The sequence below is a fragment of the Bos indicus genome, chromosome 18, assembly GCF_029378745.1.
Source record: "Bos indicus isolate NIAB-ARS_2022 breed Sahiwal x Tharparkar chromosome 18, NIAB-ARS_B.indTharparkar_mat_pri_1.0, whole genome shotgun sequence".
NCBI lineage: Eukaryota > Metazoa > Chordata > Mammalia > Artiodactyla > Bovidae > Bos > Bos indicus.
The window spans coordinates 4,039,965-4,065,270 of NC_091777.1; the positions used below are offsets into that span (position 1 = coordinate 4,039,965).

Below are 25,306 nucleotides of genomic sequence, written 5' to 3' on the forward strand. Positions count from 1 at the left end.
TTCTTTTGCTTACAACCAAGATCTCTAATGTTGGAAATTTTTGTATCTATTTTTGTATCTATTTCTTAAGAGTTTGCTATATTTTAGTAATGTGCATATGTTGCAGTTTTATTTACTAAGGAAAATCATGGTTTATGCCTCCACATAGTTGGACTGTGAAGAAAGCTGAGCACCGAAGAATTGATGCTTTTGAATTGTGGTATTGGAGAAGACTCTTGAGAGTCCCTTGGACTGCAAGGAGATCCAACCAGTCCATTCTAAAGGAGATCAGTCCTGGGTGTTCTGTGGAAGGAATGATGCTAAAGCTGAAACTCCAATACTTTGGCTACCTCATGAGAAGAGTTGACTCATTGGAAAAGACCCTGATGCTGGGAGGGATTGGGGGCAGGAGGAGAAGGGAACAACAGAGGATGAGATGGCTGGATGGCATCACCAATGTGAGTTTGGGTGAACTCCTGGAGTTGGTGATGGACAGGGAGGCCTGGCATGCTGCGATTCATGAGGTCGCAAAGAGTCGTACACGACTGAGCGACTGAACTGAACTGAACTGATGCCTCCACAAATTTACAGCTTCAAGCAGGATGTGAATCAGTATGGAAAGTGCAACATACAGAGTAATAAAATAATCTTAGTGTTAATATGCATGTTAAAGAACTAGCATGTTATACAGGATATGTTTTGAAGCAATTCAACAAAGTGCCATGACTTTTCACACACAGTAGCCCTACTTTCATTGGATAAATTTGAAAGCAACTCTGTGTGTGTGAATGTTTTGTGGTGTTTAAAAGAACCTATGCATGATTTTCTCAAAGCCACCCAATTCAGAAACTACTTTTTTTTTTTTTTAACATGAACTGCTATCTCCAGAGAACACATAATTTGAAAGGGGGCTTTAAGATTGTGATCCAATGACTGACTTTTCCAATAAAAAGAAAATTCATCCATCTTTCCTCTTGCCTTCGCATAACTGAAAACAACTCATTTTAAATACTAATTATTCAAGTCTTTTGAGGCTGCTAAAATACTGAAGAATCTTTAAAAAAAAAATGTGCTGATAACCAAGTGCACAGATGACTCTCTGTAGCCTACCTGCTGCATAACCTCTTACTGGATATAAAGAAATAGATATATTTAAGGCATTTCTCCCCTTATACACACTGAATTTAATACAAGTCCCGTGTAAAGATAAGGAGGAAAACGAACTGTTTCTGTACACTTTCATCTAAAATAGATCAAGTTGTACCTATCAACTTTCATTCCAACTTTGATTCAATAGTGAGACCTAGTTATGTGTTTACCAATGTGAAGGTTTCTGGCAGCCAAATCTTCAAAGAAATAACTACTTCATAGTCTTTCAGGGAGTTAAGTAGGGGAATGATATAGGAACTTTTTGAATCTGATAATGTTTAATCTGCAACTAAATCTGGGTATGTATAATTTTCTTTCCTAGCATACCATATCTTATTCCTTAATATGAATTAAAAAATACCTTTGTCTTCAAAAGTATTATTCAAAAATGGACAATGTGCTGGTGTGCTCAGTTGTGGCCGACTCTTTGAGACCCCATGGACTGTAGCCCACCAGATTCCTCTGTCAATGGAATTTTCCAGGCAAGAATATTGGAGTGGGTTGCCATTTCCTTCTCCAAAAAATAGACAATAGGCAAAAGAATAACATTATCTTTAAAGACTGTTTTTATAATGCAGAAAGATTGTTGAACTGGGGGTTGATGAAAAACAAATATAAATCTGTTGGTCACTGTCAATTACCTCAAATTAATATCTGATTTAAAACTTAATTTCATACTATACCCAAGTAGAAACTAAGTCACTGTGAAAGAACAAACAGATATTTGCAATAGAAGGTGGCTTGTTTTAGACAGTATTCCTGCATTGATTCGGGCAGCATTAGTGTGGGGATGGGGAGTGATCAGGTGACCAGTAGTCATGGAAGTCGTTGGAAGCTGAAGCTCCTATACTGTGGCCACCTGATGCAAAGAGCCGACCCATTGGGAAAGACCCTGATGCTGGGAAGAACTGAGGGCAAAAGGAGAAGGGGGCAGCAGAGGATGAGATGGTTGGATGGCATCACCAACTCAACAGACATGAATTTGAGCAAATTCCAGGAGACAGTGAAGGACAGAGGAGCCTAGCGTGCTGCAGTCCATGGGGTCGCAAGAGTTGGACACAACTTAGCAACTGAACCAGAACAAGAACAGCAGAGTGCGCTCTGTGATGTCCGAGGCACACACGCCTTCACAGTCTGTACTGGGGGTGGATGACCTTGCATTATCTAATAATAGCACACCCTGTATGTGTAGCGCATCCTTCTGTCTCCATCTTGCCAAGGTGAGTCATTTTCAGGATCCGCCTTGGACTTTTACTTGAAAATGTTGTATTTACCACTTTGTTTTTTTTTCCTTTCTCAAATTCCCCTATCATGATAAGAATGTAGTTTTAAAAATAATCAACAATTCTGGAAGTGAAAAAGAGTTCTGAGAGTCCACCATTAACTAAAGATATCAGTGGCAGGGGAATCAGAAGGTGACCCAGAAATGGTAACTAATTTAGGAAGCAAAGTAATTCTGAGCCCAGAACCTTGTGTGGAGGAATAGTGAAGCCGTCACGCCCACAGGAACCCTGAGAAGCCCAATACTCAGGGGTTTCCAGTTACCCCTCAGTGAGGCCATCACGCCCACAGGAACCCTGAGAAGCCCAATACTCAGGGGCTTCCAGTTACCCCTCAGTGAAGCCGTCACACCCACAGGAACCCTGAGAAGCCCAATACTCAGGGGCTTCCAGTTACCCCTCAGTGAAGCCATCACGCCCACAGGAACCCTGAGAAGCCCAATACTCAGGGGCTTCCAGTTACCCCTCAGTGAGGGTTGGGCCCTGGATGAAAAGAGAAAAAAATGGACAGAAAATAGGAAAATATTGACTGTTGACAGAGCACAAAAGAAATTTCCTCCTCTCTGCACATACAGGAGTTTATAGTTTCTCGAGCTGGCTCGAGGCAGTTCCTTTGTTTCACTCTCAGTTCTGACTACCTTCTTTTCCAGAAATGTCGTATCTCTGTGAAGCAGAATCTTCAGTGATTTCTGTGATACATAGATTGTGCTGCATGGAAATTAATATGGAATAGGGACTGAGGGTGTTGATGTCTGTTCTAATTCTAAAAATTGAGAAGTTGTGCACTCATGTTCAGTTGCTCAGTCGTGTCCAGCTCTTTGTGACTCTTTGGACTACAGCCTGTCAGGCTCCTCTGCCTATAGGGTTTTTCAGGCAAGCATACTGGAGTGGGTTGCATTTTCCTCCTCTGAGCGATCTTCCCGATCCAGGGATGAAACCTCCATCTCATGTGTCTCCTGCATTGCAGGGGAATTCTCTACCCACTGAGCCATAACAGGCACACACTCACTTTTCATTAAAAACTATTATTATATTTTCTACAATTGACAGATATTGTTTACTCATATGGCTACTAAGTTGTTAGGGATATGGATACGTATTGCATTGCTCGGTCCCAGCAACTTAAAAGAGGGGGATTGTTTGGTTATTTCTTTTGCCTAGGGGCCCTGTGGAAATAATCACAGATGCACCAATGGAGCTGTGATCTGAGGAAGTTTGGGACCCTTTGGTCTAAGCCAATTAAAGCAATGCCATTCTTTTGTGTAAAATCCTAACTGCCCCACCCTGCCTTGAAGTTAGGAGTCACCTTAGGATCCAGTGTTGGTCAATGAGATGCAGGAGAAATTGTACTGTGTAACATCTTAGAGAGTCATTTCTCTTCCTAATAAGAGCTGTCCATAGGAGATGAAAAGATTTTGCCGCCATGGTCAGCCCCTGCTTCCTGCTTTTGAAGGTGGCCCTGTTGCCTGGAGCTGAGTTAGCCGTCATGCCACATGATTTGACAACCAAGAATACAAAGCAAAGTACTGAAGACAGCAGGGAAGAACAGCAACCATCTACCTCCAAAGTTCTCAATAGATAAAAGTAGAACCTCGGTTGGTTTAAATCACTGTGGGTGACTTTACTATTACTTGTGTCTGAAATTCCTAACTGATGTAATGAAAATGTAAACATGGATGAGTCTTGAGTTAACAAAAAGTATGAAATAGAAACTACATGGCGAGTGTGTGAGGCACTGGGGGATGGTGAGGCTTCACAGAGTTACCATCTATAGAGTCAAAGGCAAGCGAATAATGTACAAAAGTACATCACTTTTTAAAATATGAAGGTAAATGCTAGAGGAAAGATTGAGGGTGTTTGCCAAGAGAATTAGGATAGGGAAGGTAGGGGTAGTAATAATAACTAACTTTTAATCAACCCTGAATATTCATTGGAAGGACTGATGCTGAAGCTCCAGTACTTTGGCCACCTGATGCAAAGAGCCAACCCGTCGGAAAAGACTCTGATGCTGGGAAAGATTGAGGGCAGGAGGAGAGGGGGCGACAGAGGACGAGATGGTCGGATGGCATCACCGACTGCATGGACATGAGTTTGAGCAAGCTCCGGGAGATAGTGAAGGACAGGGAAGCCTGGCGTGCTGTACCATGGGGTTGCAGAGTTGGACACGATATGGAGACTGAACGACAATCGCAAAACATTTACTTTGCTCTTAGCGTGTTCCGGGAGTTGTGCACATTGTTTCACACGTCTGCTCACAACAGTTCTATGAGGTAGAGACTTTTTAATGTCTCCATTTATCAGATGAAGAAGTGAGGCAGAAATACAGTTAACCTGATGGCTAAAACAGGAGACTGCTGTTGTTTATTATTAAACTTTCCAGCAAGCTTTTATTTTTTTTTTTTACTAAGTACTTTTATTAATGTAGCAAATATAAAAAATCATTTAAAAGATTTCAGCAACCAAAGTTTTACTCACTTCTGTTTTTTGAAGAAATTAAGTATCTCTGAATTAATATTCCTGAATCATTATGCTGTTATGTTCTTAATAACAGTAAGAACATTGGATCTGAAGAGACCACATAGTACTTTAAATTGATGTTTGCAATGTCTGGCAACACTTTTAGAAGTGGATTTTGTGTTGGCCAGAAATCCTGATGAATGCTATTCTGAAATGTCAGGCATCTTAAAAGAGAATCATGGGTTGGGGTTTGGCAGATCTTGCATTTGCAACTTAACTTAGGCGGTTGTTTCTATTTCATTGAGCACCACATATGCAAATAGATTGAAGTAATTTTAAATTCAAGCAAGATCAGATACAATTAGGAAAAATATAAAATAAATTAACTTCATCTTAACTTTCACCCCAGAGAAATCAATATTATGTCCTTTAAGATAACTTCTTAGTATTTCCTTGGATCTGAACAAGGCTTTAAGGATTGTTTAGTCTAACTTAGACCTGGTCTGCAAAATCTCTATAAATTCCCAGAGAATGAATTACCAGTACCTGTGACAGGGAAAGCAAACCTTTTGAGGTCATCCAGAGGGATTCCAATTATGTCTTAGAGACTCATATTGAAATTACTTTTTAAGAATTAATAATCTTGATTAACAAAGCTTGAAATAACATAGTCATTGAACTAATATATAAAGATAATTATATGAAAGACAATATGAGATTTTCTAAGGCTCTTTCCTTTCCCATTAGTTTACCCAAATCAAAGTGCCTGCTAGGTACAATTAGCCACAAGACTTCACACACTGGGAGATGGGAAAGGGACACCAAATGCTCTTGCTTTCGTTGTTGCTGCTCATGTTGGAAATAAGTGAATAATTTAATCCAGCTTTTACAAGAATCTATATCTTAAGAATTTGCTTTAACTTTGGCAACAGAATTTGTTTTCACCAATATGAAAATTATGATTGTTGTCACCGTCTATATCCAATGGTATGTTCTTCTGTTGTATTTTTTTTTTTTTTTTTGTATTGACCTGAATGCTCCTTTTTAAAAAAAAACATTTACTGGAGTTTAGTTTATTTACAATGTTATGGTAGGTTCAGGTATATAGCAAAGTGAATCAGTTATATGTATACATACACTCACTCCTCTTTTTTCAGATTCTTTCCCCATATAGGCCATTACAGAGTATAGATTTACCCGTGCCACACAGCAAGTTGTTATTAGTTATCTATTTTATATATAGTAGTGTGCATATGTGCATATATTCCACTGTATATATGTCCCACATCTTCTTCATCCATTCCTCTGTCGATGGACACTTAGGCTGCTTCCATGTCCTGGCTGTCGTGAGTAGTGCAGCAGTGAACACTGGGGTGCATGTATCTTCTTGAGTTGTGGTTTTCTCCAGGTATTTGCCCCGGAGTGGGATTGCTGGATCATATGGTAGTCCTCTTTTTAGTTTTTTAAGGAACCTCCACACTGTTCTCCATAGTGGCTGTATCAGTTCACTTTCCCACCAACAGTGTAGGAGGGTTCCCTTTTCCCATACCCTCTCCACCATTTATTGTTTGTAGATTTTTTGATGATGATCAATCTGTAGTTTTGATGGCCTCATTGTAGTTTTGATTTTCATCTCTCTGATGATTAGTGATGTTGAGAATCTTTTCATGTGCTTTTTGGCCATCTGTATGTCTTCTCTGAAGAAATGTCAGGTTAGGTCTTCTGCCCATTTTTTGATTGGGTCGTTTGTTTTGGGGTATTTAGCTGCATGAGCTCTTTGTATATTTTGGAGATTAATCCTTTGTTGGTTGCTTCATTTACAAACATTTTCTCTCATTCTAAGGGCTATCTTTTTGTTTTGTTTATGGTTTCCTTTGCTGTGCAAAAGCTTTTAAGTTTAATTCAGTTCAGTTCAGTTCAGTCGCTCAGTCGTGTCCAACTCTTTGTGACCCCATGGACTGCAGCACACCAGGCCCCCCTGTCCATCACCAACTCCTGGAGTTTACTCAAACTCGTGTCCATTGAGTCGGTGATGCCATCCAGCCATCTCATCCTCTGTCGTCCCCTTTTCCTTTCACCTTCAATCATTCCCAGCATCAGGGTCTTTTCAGATGAGTCAGTTCTTCACATCAGGTGGCCAAAGTACTGAAGTTTCAGCTTCAGCATCAGTCCTTCCAATGAAAATGTTTCTAATAGTAGCTTCTAAATCAGCAGTACTTCTTACTCATACTTCCTGTGTGGGATACTACATAATTCATGGTATATAAAAAAATACATATACATATATATATATATATATACCTTTTTAAATGATGAAACCATTGCTTCATGACTTTCATTCTTGAATATGTTCTTTGATTTAACTGGCTAAATCCAGCATGATTATGTAGTTTACATTTCACTAATCCAAATGAAGGCAAAAGAAGGGAGAAAGATTAATTTTATAAGTTGTATACTAAACAAAAAGATGTTTATACACAAAGGAAAGCATTGTCCTTTATTGATTTTACATGGATATGGATTTTTTAAAAAAAACTCATCAATTATCATAATTGAAAAGAAAATTTAGGAGTAGAAGGAAAGACAAATTTGCATGTAAAGATTATTTTCTATTTTCGCGTTTCTTTTTCAAACGATTCATACAAGCAGTCTAGCAATAAAGTTGGATATAGGCTCAATATGCAAAGGGGATAGTTTTTATAATATATCATCAAAAAACAATTTGAAGGCCCACACATATATGCCTATGTATATTTAAGATGTATAATTTACAACTAAAATATAGTGGATCTAAAAATATATCTAGCAAAAATTTTTTAAACCTTGTTCATGGGCGTTATTAAAATTTTGTTGAAATGCAGTAAGTAAAATTTTAATAAATGGATATATATCCCATTATCATGATGGAAGCACTTACTTTTTGAGGCTATTCTTTCTAAATTGATTTTTAGACTTGAGACCTCTTCAGTAAAAATCTGCAAAAAATTTCCATGAAACTCGGATAGCTGATTCTTGGGTTATATGAGTCCAGTGGTCCTAAAAGACAAGTTACGTTTGAACAAGAAGATGGATAATGAGGGGAAACTTTTCCTATTTGAAGATTAAGATTTTAAAAACCATGTATAGAATATCACTGATACATGGGTATATAAATTGACCAGCACAGTAACACATGGGCTTCCCTGGTGGCTCAGATGGTAAAGAATCTGCCTGCAATGCAGCTGACCTGGGTTTGATCCCTGGGTTGGGAGGATCCCCTGGAGAAGTGAATGGCAACCCACTCTAGAATTCTTGCCTGGAAAATTTCATGGACAGAGGAGCTTGGTGAGTTACAGTCCATGGAGTTGCAAAGAGTCAGACATGACTGAGCCACTAACACACACACACACACACAACATAATAACATACAAAGTCCATACATGGTACCAGTAAAATTATGGATAGAAATATAAACTTGCATTTCCTAAGGAAGCATATATATTCAATAAGTAAACATTTGAAGAAAGTGTAAGTTCACCATAATCAGAAACATGCAGAATGACCTACTATGCTGTGTTCATTCAACCAGAAACAAAGTCGAGGTAAAATCCCCAGCGTTTAAGAGGATGCGGATCAATGAAATTTATCATTCATTACTGTCAGCAGTTTAAATTGGCATAACCATGTTGAAAACTAGTTTTATATTAGCTTATAAATTTGAAATTTTATATACCCAGAAATTGTATCTCTTGTGAAATATTTATTAGAAATTTTACACCTTGCACCAGGAGACTTAAAGCAGATAATTCATAGCAGCAATGTTTGTGATTTTAAAAATCCAGAAATGGCCCAGTTTATTTTTTTTAAATTGTACTATATTCACAAAATAGATAGCAACAAAATTAATGAACTATACTATACAAGGGTGACAGGACAAAATAAATTATTCTTGTAACATCCTATTGAATGAAAAATAAAAAGGCTACACAAAGAATGGTTTTTTTCATGTCTTCAACAACTAGCAAAACTAGAGTTAGTTCATGGGTATTTCTTATATTACTTATCTTCATTATTTTTCAAAATTAAGAAACAGACTAAAAATTAAAATGAAATTAAAGAGAGCCATATATGAACTCACAGTGACAGAGAATGTGAATCAAACATTATGATTTCTCCCATTCCATGTAGCTGATAGAAAGAAATAAGAGATCAGTGAAGTTAATCCATTTGTCAAATGTCATACAAATACCATGGTACAAAAGCTGAATTCAGTCAGTGGGATTTAAAGCCAGTATGTTCCCACCATACCACATTACCACAAAGAGCAGGGGAATAGAAAAGAGTAGTTCTTTAAAAGAGCTTTGCACAAAACTTGTAAAATTATGGAAGGTGTACATTCCTCGTAACTCTTTTAAGAGCAACATTTTTCTCTAAGACCCATAAGTCTAATTTATACAAAGTTTGTTTCCTCTAATATTTTTCTAGCTTCATTTGAAAATAATGAAATAAGAGAATAGCTACACAAAAATACAGGCAACAGCACTGACATTTTAAATATTTATAATAAACTGAAAGCAAATTTTGTCATGCATTCTCCCATGCACTTTGACTCAAATATCTTTTAAAGCATTTTCATAACATTTTACCTTATCAGAGCTGAAAGGAGCATTTGAGATCATCTATTCCAAATCTTATTCTATAGATAAAGTTCCCAAGGTTACAGTGCTCATAGCCAAGCCTGGACTCAAGGTCACTTCTCCTGGTGTCTAAATCCCATGGAAGTTTCTAGTCCTGATCTAGTGCCCTGAGGGATTTCTGTCATTCTGGACAGAATAATGCTTTTAGAAGCAATTTGAGGAAGAAAAAGTGAATGCCAAATATTCTAGTGTATTCCTCACATGGGAGATGGATGTACCACAAATTTATTATGCGTCTACAAAGTGCAATCACAGTGGAATTCAGCAGCTGCTCCCCACTGAGCCAGTCCCTCTGCTACTTCGGGTAAACTTTATTAAAAGTTAGTGAGGATGGAGAAATAAATTCGTGCTTATTTAAAATATAAAGGAATAAAATTGGTGTGACCACATGGGAAATGTCCTTAGTTATTTTCACCTATTCTTAAATAGGGAAAAGGTGTGGAATGCTTTATTGACGTCTTTATAAAGAGATGCCATTTTTGAGGGAAATCAAATTAAATCTAACTTCAGGCTTTTTTCAAAATATTTCTCTTATTTCTATTAATAAAAAGTGAGCACTTTGAATGCTATCAAATCCAAGAAACAGCTGTCTTTCAAATTTATAGTTTAGGCTCACCTAGAAACAAAACAAAACTCCAAGAATGTCATATCCTCTACTTGGAAATTCCCTGTCCTGCCCAGATAGTGACTCAGACTCCTGTCTATTATTTAAAATACAGTTTATACGTTACCTCTTCTGGTCTCCCAGGGTAGTAAGCTTCTTTCATTTTTACCTTATCACAATACTCATTGCAATTGGACTTGCTTTAGGGTTTCTCGCAAGTATGTCCCTCGTTGCACTGTGACCCATGGAGGCAAATACTGTGTCTTACTCACAGAGCTTACTTACAGTGCCATTGTGCTCTGAACACGATTTGGTGTTTTTCTCTGGCCGCACTGCTCAGCATGTGGGGTCTTAGTTCTCCAACCAAGGAGCGAAACCAGGCCCCCTGCATTGGAAGCTCTGAGTCTTAACCACTGGACCACCAGGGAAGTCCCCTAAGTGTCTTTCTCACCCCTCAGTGTTCTGCCTGTGTTGTAGGAGGCTGGGAAGCTGTGGACTGTGTTTCCCAAACTCCTATTATTTCTGGGTCCTGTTAGGGTCAGTCAATGAGAGGTACAAAGGGAAAACGCTACTCCTTTCTTGGAGCTGCAAGGGCAGTGCCAGGAGCAGCCTGGGATCACTGGGAGCTCCTGGGAGGGCAGGCAGGGTTCTGAACGTGCCCTTAGGCGGCTCCGCTCCAGCCGTGCCTGCCCGGGAGCACAGTGTCCTGGGTAACATTATCAACTCCTTTGCTTCTCCACCTCAGGAGTGGTGGTGTTCTCCTGCAGTTATGAATAGCCTTTCTTTCGGGGCTTCCCAGGTGGCGCAGTGGTAAAGAAGCCACCTGCCTGCCAGTGCAGGAGACGCAAGAGATGCGGGCTCAGTCCCTGGGTTGGGAAGATGGAGTAGGACGTGGCAACCCACTCCAGTAATCTTGGCTGAAAAATTCCATGAACAGAGGAACCTGGCAGGCTAAGGTCCGTGGGGTCACAAAGAGTCGGACACGACTGAGTGACTGAGCAGATGCACAGCCTTTCCTTCTGTTCTAACAGCTCTTTCAATACCCATATAAGAAAATTCTATGTGAAACTCTCTTTGTTGAAATTCACAGAACAGTTCTGTTTATTCATATTTGGAACTGTTGCAATGTTTACTATAAAATAAGGACTGTAAAAAATAATTTGGGTGTGAGACAGCCCTTACTAACTAAATATGATCCCAGGGCTGCAACTACCAGGTTTTATTTTAAAGGGACACGAAACTCATAAGAGCAAAGCAGTCTTTTAAAATGATTATAAAGTCATTCTTTAAAAATGATTATAAAGTCAGATTTAAAATGATTATCTCAGTCATCATTTCTGTTTAACACTAGCAGATACCCCCACCCCCGCCAACTCACTGTGTTAGGTCATTTGTAGGTTAGCTCATTGTTGAGTATAAGATGTTGTTAACATTATATATACCCAGCACATTAAATGCAAATTTATTTCAAATTTCAAAAGATAGTGATTTGAATATCAAAAGATTAAGAAGGGCCCTTGGAAAAATTGACTGAAGACCACAAATATTTTTGCAAAATTCACTTTTGTGTTTATATTGTTGAAGTCAGATAGATGCAAACTGAATGTCAACATTCAGTCACACAGTTTTGTCAGAAATATAATTTAAAAGTAAAGAAAAAGAAGACTCAGCATGAGTTAGGTTCTTCAACGGTTACAAATTCTTCCCATCCCACCGCGTACCTCTCTGTGATGTGAATCACCACCTCCTCCTGTCGCTAGAGTAGACTCTCTTTCTCCAGCCCCTTAAATCTGAACTGGGCTTGTGCTTTGCTGTGACAAATAGAATATGTTGGAAATGATATAGTGTGACCCCTGGAGATTAGGCTTCAAGATACCTTGCTGTTTACATCCTCATCCTCTGATCACTGCCCTGAAACCTCCATGTAAGGAAGCAAAGTTAACCGTGTGGAGGAGAACTGAAATGCTCCAACTGGCGTCCAACCAACACACATGAAATGAGGCCATCTTGGATAGTCTAGTCCACCAACCACCAGAAGTAGGAGAAATAATAAATCATTACTGTCTTTGGCCACTGCATTTAGGGATGGCTTTTACGCAGCAGAGTTTGGCTAAAAATACAACAGTTGCTTCAGTTTTAGATTATTTTAATAACTAGCAAAGAGTCGCAATATTTTAATGATTGTTACTTTTTTGAAGCCCTTGCCCATATAAAGCAGTAATTTATTTTAAAATCAATAGTACTTTTTAAGCTAATTTTATATTTTCTTCAAATAGTATCCCATTAGTGAATAAATATTTGTCATTGTCAGAAATCTCAATTTCTGAAAGAAAGTGAACGTGCAGGTTTTTATGAGTGATCACAATATTCATCCTATACTGGTTCATATCTTCAAGAAAAAAATGACATTTAATAAGCAGGCCAGTGATTTTTGCAATACATGATGTAATGAGATGTTTTCAAAGGAATCCATGAGTTTCTTAAAATTTCCCTCTATGTTTTAAACAAAATTAGCAGGGTCGTTGAGTAAAGGCACAGTTTATTCAAGAATGTACAGCATTATAATTTGTATAATATGTATTTTGTTCAGTATTGTTGAGGTTGCGTTTCACTTCACTGCAGCAGAAGCAGAGTGTACATTCTGATTTGCTAGTAATATATAAATCTCCCTTTCTTTGAGGGAGAGCCTGTGAGGGTGAAATTTTCTTGAAAATGAATCTAGTGAAGAAATGATACCTATAAAACCACACACTCAATATTTGATGTTATCAAAATATTGTTAGATACATAACTATACGTATATACATATGTAATAAGAAACACAAGTTAAGTAAAAGTAAAAAAAAAACAAACATAATAATAATTGTGACCTGACAGTGACCTGTATTCAGTGGCGTGTCAGTGGTGCTTCTTGTGCAAAGAAAATTTTGACATTCTTAATTCAATCGGGGGGTTCAATGATGTAAAAGAATTTCACAAAGACTTTGTAACTTAAAAAGGCTCACATCACTTGCAAATTTTTTTAGCAAATAAAGAGAACATAAATATAATGGATTTGAATAATACAATTTTTCTTTTAGTCTAAAGTGGACCCTGGGTAGCATAATCTGAATATACAACAGATAGCTACAAGAATTTAAAGTTGTCAAAACTAACATTTTTACCCTTTGGTAAATATATCTATGAGATATGTTTTGAAATCAAAGTATGACTATATTAAGTCTCTCATTTGGGCTAAACACGGAGTGACATCAAATACATTTATAATTATTAGCTGTTTTTGGAAAGTCTTTTTAAGAACAGTTTTCTTGGGTTTACTTTTTTTCTTTTAAGTATTTTTTATTGAAGGATAATAATTTACAGAATTCTGCTGTTTTCTTTAAGACTACTTTATTGAGGTATAGAATCAGCATACTAAAGCTATATTGTATTTAATGTATACAACTTAATGCATTTTCTTGGATTTTGTTGCTGTCTAGTCACTCAGGTATGTCTGCCTCTTCTGCATTCCCTTGGACTGTAGCCCGCAGGCTCCTCTGCCCATGGGATTTCCCGGGCAAGCATACTGGAGTGGGTTGCCATTTCCCCTTCCACCAAATCTTCCTGACTCGGGGACTGACCCACGTCTCTACCACTGAGCCACCTGGGAAGCCTGTTTTTACATTAATAATGATTTGACCCTTTTATTAAGCTTTCCTGTGTTATGGGAGCTAGAAAATTTGCCTTAGTTGTTTTCATACAGTTTTCACGACCCTCTTGGAAGGCAGGTATAAATAATAAGTCTTAGAGAGATTTGGTGACTTGCTCAAATGGGTGAAAGAAGTAGAAATTCAAAAGTCTTGCTTTTGGTCTCCTCCCCTCCACTCTTTCATTCAAGTGGGCCACCATGCTGTTTTAACTGGGATCAATTTTATTTTATTTTTAGGCCATTTTTCTTTTCTTTTCTCATACACAAACTGCTTAATTTCTATTTATTTATTTATTTTCTTGTATAAAAATGTGAACTAGAGGATCACACTAATTTGTTTTAGAGGACTATTGGTTACAGAGGAATATTATTTGTGAGCACTCTTGATGGTTATTGCAGGTGGCTGAGTTCACTTTTCATCCATAAAATACAGAGACATTTTAACTCTTCTGAGATATTACAATCTGAAATTTTAATGCCCATGATTTCTGTAAATTTTGAAGGAAAATTGCTTTTAATTGTCTTTAATGGAAAAATAAGGTACTGAAATACTGGCATGTTATAAAAACTTTACCCAGCCTTTGCAAACATCTAGAGCAGCACTGTCCATTGTGGCTTTCCGTGGATGGAAATGTCCTATATGCACATCGTCCAGCATGGCAGCCGCTATTGAGCACTTGAAATGCGGAAGGTGGGGCAGAGCACCAGGCTTTAATAGTAACACAGTTAGTGGGTGCCGTGTTGAACAGCAGGTCAAAATGAAATGGCTTCAAGCATCCATCCCCCTCATAGGGCTGACTGCCCACACTGTTCAGACAGCACGCAGAAAGTCAGCTAGTGTCTTTAAGAAAACAAGAGAACTCTGTTACTGCACTCTTCCTGTTTCTTGCCTCTGTAGAGATGCATTACCATGTTTGCAAAAGTAATGACCAGTTTTACTTGTAGGAGATTAACCCCAGCTATCCCCACTCTTCTGTAACAGTGGTTTTTCTGCCTGAGAGTTGGAGAACTGCTCCCTGAAGACACTTTACAGCTCTTCAGCTGCTGGGCACAAAACCTGCCGTGCTTTGCGGATCTGAAGATCTAGGTGGTGGGTGGATTTGATTTTCCTGGACCTGCCGGAGGACAAAATTGTTTCTGCTTCATTATCCTAAGAAATGGAACTTTTCAGGAGGCGGTCTAGAGTTCTAAAACATAAATATTGGTAGCTATAAAAGATATTCAAACTTCTTATCTAAGGAATTCTTTGTTTTCTGTAGTAACTGTGTTCCCTCATGTTTATATCATTTCACTATAAAGATATCACAAATCTAGGCATGACATTTCTGAATGCTATGCATTCCTACTGGAATAAGCTTTTTCTATCAGAGAAGTAAAATTCTGATTGCTGTAGTCACAAGATTTTACCAAGACAAAACTGTACAGAAAGCAAATCCATCTTTGACATGTAATTATCTTTTTCTGCATCCTCTCCTTCCCCCACCACATCTATTCTTTATTCTGTTCTTTTCCCCTTTTCTGTCTAACCCTCTTGAATGGGTGATCTTTGCCCTCTTCTAAATCATGGTTGGTTCCTAGGAAGGGGGCTGAAATTCAGATGAGGATGATCAAAAATAGTCTTACCTTTTTAGTATACTTGAATTTTAAGCACAATGTTATTTCTGTTTAAGAAATTGAGTATTTTGTCTTATGCTAAACATATTTAAAATAATTTGATGCAATCAAGAGTTTACTTCCTAGCTCCTGAAATCTCACCCCAATTTTGGGTAACTAAAGTTCTTATGTGTAAAGTTAATCCTGATTTATGGTCTCTTAATCTTTCTAAATCAATGAAGACATCTACATCAGGAAAGAACATATATGGATAATGCATCAGTGGATACTGGTGTCATGATGCCTTATGACGTTAAATCAGACATGATAAGTCACATTAACGGTATGTACTCTTGATAGAGTCACCTGGTGGCTCAGATGGTAAAGAATCTGCCTGCAATGCAGGACACTTGGGTTCAATCCCTGGCTCAGGAAGATGCCCTGGAGAAAGGAATGGCTCCTCACTCCAATATTCTTAGAGAAGGAAATGGCAACCCACTCCGATATTCTTACCTGAAGAGGTCCATGAGCAGAGGAGCCTGGTGGGCTACAGTCCACGGGGTTGTAAAGAGTGAGATGCAACTGAGAGATTTTCACTCGCTCACTTTTGATATAGTGTAATAGCAACAGCAAGTGGGCCTTAGGAAGCATCACTACGAACAAAGCTAGTGGAGGTGATGGATTTCCAGCTGATCTATTTCAAATCCTAAAAGATGATGCTGTGAAAGTGCTGCACTCAATATGCTAGCAAATTTGGAAAACTCAGCAGTGGCCACAGGACTGGAAAAGGTCAGTGTTCATTCCAATCCCAAAGAAAAACAATGCCAAAAAATGCTCAAACTACTGCACAATTGCACTCATCTCACACACTAGCAAAGTAATGCTCAAAATTCTCCAAGCTTGGCCTCAATAGTATGTGAACTGAGAACTTCCAGGTGTTCAAGCTGAATTTAGAAAAGGCAGAGGAACCGGAGATCAAATTGTCAACATCCACTGGATCGTAGAAAAAGCAAGAGAGTTCCAGAAAAACATCTATTTCTGCTTTATTGACTATGCCAAAGCCTTTGACTGTGTGGATTACAACTGTAGAAAATTCTTAAAGAGATGGGAATGCCAGACCACCTTACCTGCCTCTAGAGAAATCTGTATTCAGGTCACGAAGAAACAGTTAGAAATGGACGTGGAACAATGGACTGGTTCCAAATTGGGAAAGGAGTACATCAAGGCTGTATATTGTCACCCTGCTTATTTAACTTATATGCAGAGTACATCATGAGAAATGCTGGGCTAGATGAAGCACAAGCTGGAATCAAGATTGCTGGGAGAAATATCAATAACCTCAAATAAGCAGATGACACCACCCTTATGGCAGAAAGTGAAGAGGAACTAAAAAGCCTCTTGATGAAGGTGAAAGTGGAGAGTGAAAAATCTGGCTTAAAGCTCAACACTTAAAAAACGAAGATCATGGATGGCATCTGGTCCCATTACTTCATGGCAAATAGATGGGTAAACAATGGAAACAGTGACAGACTTTATTTTCCTGGGCTCCAAAATCACTGCAGATGGTGACAGCAGCCATGAAATTAAAAGATGCTTGCTCCTTGGAAGAAAAGCTATGACCAACCTAGACAGCATATTAAAAAGCAGAGACATTACTTTGCCGACAAAGGTCCAGCTAGTGAAAGCTATAGTTTTTCCAGTAGTCATGTATGGATGTGAGAGTTGAACCATAAAGAAGGCTGAGCACTGAAGAATTGATGCTTTTGAACTGTGGTGTTGGAGAAGACTCTTGAGAGTCCCTTGGACTGCAAGGAGATCAAACCAGTCAATCCTTAAGATCAGTCCTGAATATTCATTGGAAGGGCTGATGTTGAAGCTCCAATACTTGGGCTACCTGATGTGAAGAACTGACTCATTGGAAAAGACCCTGATGCTGGGGAAGATTGAAGGCAGGAGGAGAAGAGGACAACAGGGGATGAAATGGTTGGATGGCATCACCGACTTGATGGACTTGAGTTTGAGCAAGCTCTGGGAGTTGGTGATGGACAGGGAGGCCTGGCGTGCTAGAGCCATGGGGTTGCAGAGTTGGACACAATTGAGTGACTGAACTGAACTGACTGAATGGGAACGGCACTTTATCTCCACAGTCTTCCCTTTGCTATCATTCCAGTTTAATCATAAGAAAAGTAACAGACAAATTCCAATACGAGACATTGTACAGAATAACTGACCAGTATGCCTCAAAACTGCTGCTGCTGCTAAGTCGCTTCAGTTGTGTCCGACTCTGTGTGACCCCAGAGATGGCAGCCCACCAGGCTCCCCCGTCCCTGGGATTCTCCAGTCAAGAATACTGGAGTGGGTTGCCATTTCCTTCTCCAATGCATGAAAGTGAAAAGTGAAAGTGAAATTACTTAGTCATCTCCGACTCCTAGCGACCCCATGGACTGCAGCCTACCAGGCTTCTCCATCCATGGGATTTTCCAGGCAAGAGTACTGGAGTAGGGTGCCATTGCCTTCTCCTCAAAACTGCTAAAATAGTAAAAAAGAAGGAAAGCTTGATAAAGAGTTAAAGCCAAAAGTATCCTGTGTGTGAAGTCACTCTGTCGTGTCCGACTCTTTGTGACCCCATGGACTGCAGCCCATCAGGCTCCTCTGTCCATGGAATTTTTTAGGCAAGAGTACTGGAGTGGGTTGCCATTTCCTTCTCCAGGGGATCTTCCCGACCCAGGGATTGAACCTGGGTCTCCCGCATTGCAGGCAGATGCTTTACCATCTGATACCTCCAAAAGTATCCTAAGGAGGCGCAAATACTAAATGTAACGTAGTGTCCCTGGTGGGATCCTAGAATACGTAAAGTTCATTAGGAAACACAAAGGGGGGTCTGAGTAAGATATGACCTTTTAGTTAATGATAATATATTAGTATTGACTCATTAGTCATAACAAATGTACCAAACTAATATAAGATATCAATCATAGAAAAAACTATGTTTGTGTGTGGGGGTGTAAATGGGAGCTTTCTGTTCTTTGTAATTTCTCTATAAATCAAAAAGTTTTAAAATTAAAGTTCATTTTTATTACAATACTTAATATGTTAAAATAAAATATTTAAGAAATATTTAAAATTAAAAAAAATTTTAAACTGGTTTTCAAAAAAGTCATTAATGACATCACACTTAATGTACTATATTTTATTCAGAATGATATCTGAAAATCCTAAATGCTTTTTTTTGAAAACTATTATACTTCATACTTTAAATCTTGTTGCATTATGCAAACTATGTAAAGAGATGCATATGTATAATTTCTGAGGAGAGTGTCCAGTGTCGCCTACAGTTTTTACCTTTATTTGCACAGTGTCTTTATTATGTAAGGGTTGTGTCAGGTGAGATATTAATAGGAAAAATCCACTGCTCGAGCTCTGGGTATTTGCAGAGTTGCAAAACTCAGTATGTGTATTATTATCAAAGTCATCACTTAAGCTATTTGTAACACACTGATTAAAAGAGAAAACAAAATAGTAATAAGGCAGTATAAAGATCGCTTGTGAAAAGTGCATTTAAGTTATACAATGTTGAGCCCCTTAACTGAAAATATAATACAAAATAAACGTAAATACCATTCATAAAATATTAACTCAGTGAAGTTTCAATCCTAATGAAAAAGACAATGAATAGTTTTTGTATGTTGACTGTTATGGCAAAGAAAACATTGTTCATAGTCAGTATAAATATATTTGGGAAGGGGCTTTTGGCAATAACGTTCTTGCCCCATAAATAGGTTTCTCAGACCAATTTCCACGTGTGTGAGGTCCCCCACACCAACAAGCAATTCTCAGACAGCAGCGGCATCCAGAAATGGCATCAGGTTCCTCAGGTGGAGGGTTCAGTCCTACAAGACCAGCACCCTGTCCCCACTTCAGACTTCAGTCATGAGTCCAGGTTGTTACCAGTGCTTCTGACTGACCAGCTATAAATCAGAGCTTTCCAGGACCCCCACCTTGGGTTCAATTAATTTGCTTAAGTGGTTCCCAGAACTCAGAAATACTGTACTTACTAGGCCAATGGCTTATTATAACAGGATTTAATTCAGGAACAGATGAAAGAGATACCTAAAGCAAGGTAAGGGGAGGGGCGTGGAGCGTCCATGCCCCTACCAGGAGCACCACCATCCGTCAACTCTCCATGTGTTCACCAACCTAGATGCTCTCAGACAGCTGTCCTTTTGGGGGTTTATGGAAGCTTTGATTACGTAGGCATGCTTAATTCAACCTCCAGTCCCCATCCTTAGAAGTAACCTCATTCACATATCACAAGACATCTTTAAAACTGTCAACACAAGAGATTCTAGGAGTTTGGGGAGCTCTTGAGCCAGGAACCGAGGAAGAAGACCAAATGAATATAAGAGAAATACATTTGGTCATTCCGATGACCAAAACACATTTCTCATGAATCACAAAAAGAATCAATTTTGAGTAGTCACATCAACAAAACTGCAGAACAGGAAGCCCAGCCTCTCCTCCCCGCAGGGAGACACCCACAAACCAACTGCCTTTGTAAGAAATCCAAAAACCAGGTAAGAGGTTCAGGCACCAGATAACACAGTTCACATGAATAATGGAAATGGAGTTGCATCTTAATCTCTTTCCACTCTTTTGCTGTGACTTTGTTCCTCTATGACCTGATGATCCTTTTTTCAATTTGAAGTACAGTCCAGGAGCCTCTGTCTACACTGTGGTGGGACACACTTCTCTGGCAAGTTGTACCAAAAGGAAATTGAAAGCCTTACTTTACAAATTCTAACCTTTTTAGTTTGATTTATAATGCTTTCCCAGGCAGGGTCTGGCCCATAATATGCATACGCCAAACCTGAAGCACCAGCAGTTGTTTTTATCTTAATCAGTGGAAAATGTAACCACAAATGTATACACGGGGAGAAATGATTTGTGACGTCTGAATCAGCAGTACTGTAATGTGCGAAATTAGGTCTCTACGCTTTTCTGATTTTTTTCCCATTCAGACTCATTGGCTTTTTTTTTGTTTGTTTTTTTCCTCCTGACATTAAGCACCACTCTGGAAGGGATGGAGAAAAAAAAAAAAGCACAAATCAGTAGGTCTTGGTGAACAGCCCTTTTCTGCCACCAATGAGTCATGTCCCTCTAGCAAGTCATAATCCTCTCCTCATCAGATTTATCATCTGTGCAAAAAGAGCTGTAATAATATAGTGATTACAGGAACAATATTGATTGTCTGACTCTCAGGGGCTTTTACTTCAGAAGCATTGTCTCAGCCATGAATTTGATACTCCACTTATCCTTGGTTCACAGATGAGGAGACTGAGAATGAGGAATGGTACACAGCTTGCTCAAGGGCAGGCTTGAAGCTGGGCTACCAGACTCCAACACTGCCTGCTCAAACCACTTCTCTGAACAGTCAGCGTGCAGATAGCTAAGGCCAGTGAGTGATTACGGACCCACCACGTGCTAGGCACTCAGTGGGGAGTTGTCAAAAATTATATCAGGATGACTCTGAGACATTAGTCTCTTATCTTTTTTAAAAAAGGAAGTCAAAGAGTGATCAGAACCACAGCGAAAGCTGAATTCATATCTGGGCTTCTTGGTTATAATGTCTAAACTCTCTCCACTGTGTCATGTGGTCAGTGTGGCTCTCTCCTCTCTGAGGCCGTCAGGCAGAGTCTGGTGGTGCAGTGGCTTAAAATGCCTGAGTGTTTTATTAAGTGCCAGCCTCCAAGTCATTCTATCACCATAGCCCATTGATATGGAAAAATCCATCTTTAATGGCTGCTATGAAAATTTACACTTTGTCCTAAAGAGGTTATTATTGCTGGGAAATGTCCAGTTATTTTTAATGTTTGATATGTGTAGTGATCCTTTTAAAATGTATCCTCTAATTTATTTTATGGGAACAATTAAGTATAAAGTTTTAGTAGAAAGACAACTTTTCTCTTCTGGAGAGTCTGAGACCCATTCCCCTGTGTGCAGTCATCGAAGGAAAGAGTTTTAGAGCTTTGTGGACCAGAATGCTGAGCCTACTCTCTGTGGCACTTCGGACAGACTGCTGAACTTCACTGAGGCTCAGTCTGTTTGTTTGTTAAATGGGCACAATGATATTTCCCTCAAAGATTTCTATAGTAATTTAATTAGATAATAAGTGGCATATATGTTCAACAATATTTAATCCCTTTGATAATTACTTAACAGAAATCATCCATTTATATCTGCGTTGGCTTAACATGCTATGTTTGAAAATAACAAAACCAGGGATATTGGTCTAGAAATACAGAGTAAACAGTTAAGCAATGACCTTTCTTTTCCACTGCTGTCTTTTTTTTTTTTTTTTTAACAGACCTCAGGTTATCACTGGCACTGGCAGAGCTCAGGAAGGAGTTATACTCTTATGTGAGGGGCAGCAAGTCCTCGAATGAGAGCAGTAAGACTAGGGTCAGAAAAACAAAATCCAGTCCTTGGTGCTTCTCTTACTAACTCTATGCTCTCCTCAAATCATTTAAATTCCTGTTCTTGTTTTCTCATCTGCAAAATAGAAACATTAAAAATACCTGTTCTGTTTTGTTTGCAGGCAAGAGCTATCTCTTATGGTTATACCGGAGACGACTTCTCCCATTTCCCCCTTATTTCATTCATTTCAGAGCAAGGTTGCTGCTGCTGAATGCTTCTGTTTCTTCTTATTTGTTATCACCAAGAAGTGCTTGAGAACCTCAGGATTCCCATTCTGATAAAATTTAGCACATTCTAAGTTAAATATCTTGACATTTTAAAGAGATTATTTATCCTTCTATGACCCATGCAATACACTTATTTATGTGATATTACCTTCATTATTTAAATATTTTAATATTCTGTTCAAGAACTGGTAGTATCTGTGGATCAGCCATTAGAAGAATAATTTTTCTATAGTTGGTGGTCTTCTGAACTCAACTTTACTCCTCTGTCCTCTAGACCATTTGCAAACATCTTTATATTATTTAGGAGGTTTGGTATAAGCGTGTTGTGTGTGTGTGTTTGTGGGGGTTCCTTTTCTTCAGTGTCTCGTCATTTTTATTTTGGGGCCTTTTGAGAATTGTTATTAAAGAATTTGATTGTAGTATGCCACTGTGGCCTGATGCATTCATCAGAATAGATCTAGCCAAAGCATTCAGTTTGTGGATTTGTACTCCTGATGCACTAAAATAAGAAATGTTAATTTCTTGTAGACTATTACTAGATGATTTTAAATATGTGCCAAACAGGAATGTCTGTTTCCTTGTGAAGCAATTCCATAATAAAAATGCTGGCACCGTAGCTGAAGAGGAGAATTTTATATAAACAGAGGAAAAACAACAGCAAGTATTTTCCCCAAGGACAGTTTTAGCTACAATTTAGCAATGCTGCTTAGTTACTTCTGTCTCATTTTATGCTTTTGTTTTGAAACAAAGCGCAATTTTACCTGGATGCACTCCCGGATAATCAGGAATTAGCTCAGTACGTTGACTGGCTTTGCTGAAGGCGAGACCTCCGGAAAATCAGGATGCTCCACCGCCCCGCCCCGCCCCCCACTGACATCTCCAGAGGGGAGAAAAGGGTTAAGGATTATTGAAGAATAGAAGAGACGGGGAGGGAGCCCCGAGGAGGCCCGGGAGCAGCAGGCCGCGCCTCCAGGTCCAGCTTTCATCAGCGGCGCAGCGCGCAGCGGAGCTCCGGGCACCGCTGCGTATTCGGAGGAGGGACGCGGCTGCCAATTTCTGGGACCACGGCTGCGAGGGGTGGGCGTGGCTTCGGCAGTGTGGATGCTTGTTAGAAAAGATGCTGGGCGCTTTTCAGTGAGCAGTCAGGGCTGTGGTGTGCGTGTTTGTGTGTGTGTGTGTGTGTATGTGTGTGTGTGTGAGTGAGTGAGAGAGAGGGGTGCTGTTCAGAGAGAGAGAGAAGGAGGGAGACTGAGCGACCCAGAGGTGCTGAAGACCCAGACAGAGCTGGGCGAGGGACTGAGAACAGCACTGGAGCCGTCGGAGAGCCACTCAAGATCTTTTGGGGGAGCCCAGTAAATGTGAACATGGGGTCTGTCACGGGAGCTGTCCTCAAGACGCTACTTCTGCTGTCTACTCCAAATTGGAACAGGGTTTTAGCTGGGAATTCCTGTAAGTATACATACATGATTTAAAACTTGCAGGGGGGCCTCTCTGCAAAACTTTAATTCTGTTCTTTTTTTTTTTATGATTATTATTTGCAACTCGGACTGCCTCAAAGCATATTGCTATAAAGGAAGCATCATTTAAAAAATCTTGCGAATATGACTGGGTTTACACATGTCATTCCTCTGGGTCCGGTCAGAATATGCCAAGTATCATTTCTTGTCCTTTTTTTTTTTTTGTCTGTGAACAGAATCTTATCCTCTGGTATTTGTGTATTCATTGAGAAAGCTCAAGTTCTCCTAAAGCATTAAATTAGCATCTGAACCAAGGAATAGCCAGTGAATGTTCCTTCTTCATTTCTGCCCTTTTTTAGGTTTACTGAATTTAATTGGAATTATGTGTAGCAGGAAAACAAACTGGCAGACTTTGCATGATGCTGCATTAGCTTAGATTTCTGAAGTTTGCGCTTTAGCAGACCAATAGGCGGCTGTGCCTTTAAAATGATGCCAGGATAATAGCTGAAATGTGCTGCAGAATCCCGGGGCAGAATTGGGGAGGTGAGCCTTAATACTCGGAGTTGCGTCCTCAGTGCCACCAGAATGAGCCTTCAGCATTGCTGAGAGAGCACACCTGAGCCCTGAATGTCACTTAAAGAAAATACACTCAGGTGATTTTTCAGAAGCACTATCCTTGAATTTTTAGCTTCATAAATTTGTGATTGAATATTCTGGTTCTGAGTTAATGGTATGAGGGAGGATTTATTTAAGACCTTATTTCTAATGTAAGTATCATCCAAAATAATTTGGCAGAGATCTCTCCATCCAGGTTTTATTAGAGAGAAGAAAAGTTTTAAAAGTTGTATTTGGCCTAAAATCTCTAAATGGGAGAATTTCCCCCTTCTTGATGAATGATCAACAAGCTCAGCAAATATGACTTTCTCTTTCTTGTACTTCAGAGGAAAAGCTTATCTGCTGGTAAGGTCTGTTCAAGACTTTGTGTCATATTGTTAGGTTTGGGGACACAAATAAGCCAGTAACCAGATGTTTGCTTGGGCACATCCCTTGAGTGCACTGAAGCACTCTGATGTGGGAAGAACATTAGAGATGACCTTACTGGCACAAGTCAAATGCTCATTTACACGGAATGGCCACTGTGCTTTCATGCTTCCATTCACTATTAACTCATTTAATGGTGTGGTGCCTCTACCACTCTGAAGGAAAAGGACTTCACTTGGGCGCTGTGCTGTGCCTCAGTCTCTGTTTTCATTTGTGGGTGTAAGAATGCCGTGAGTCAATAAAATGTGCATGTTTTCACCTAGTCAAAATCTTGGGAGGCTGTCAAAGTAGCCTTTGCAACAAACAATAATAACACAGACCCACTTGCACACACACAAAGTTTTGTAGAAAAGGCATAAGTAATACATCGTCCAACTACTGAAGTTCAGTAAAAAAGGAAGCACTAGAGGTCACTCTTACAATGGAAAGCACATCATGTGAAGCGTCCTTCCCTTAAGAAAAGCAGAGCTGAAGTCTGGCCTAGAGGCAGTGTTGTCTTTACAGTACACTGGCTGTTTGAGTTTATAATCAGTTAATGCAACTGATTGGGCTACTTGTTTACATTTGTTTGCTTTCTTGAAGTCCAATAAAAGGCAGAATAACATCCAGTAGCTTTCTTTGTAATGTATCTTCTTCAAAGGAAAGATGAGCTGCTGAGAAGATCTGAGAAGAGTAGAATGT

General features: G+C 39.2%; 1 protein-coding gene across 2 annotated transcripts in view; it reads left to right on the forward strand.

The window, feature by feature from the left end:
- Positions 1-23,107: 23,107 nt before the first annotated feature.
- Positions 23,108-25,306, forward strand: part of CNTNAP4 (contactin associated protein family member 4) — a 286,323-nt gene continuing 284,124 nt past the window's right edge. For both annotated transcript variants that reach the window (XM_070770350.1, XM_070770351.1), the window contains exon 1: positions 23,108-23,576. In XM_070770350.1, coding sequence (XP_070626451.1) covers positions 23,492-23,576 — 85 coding nt within the window. In that variant the 5' untranslated portion in view covers positions 23,108-23,491. The remainder of the gene's footprint in view (positions 23,577-25,306) is intronic.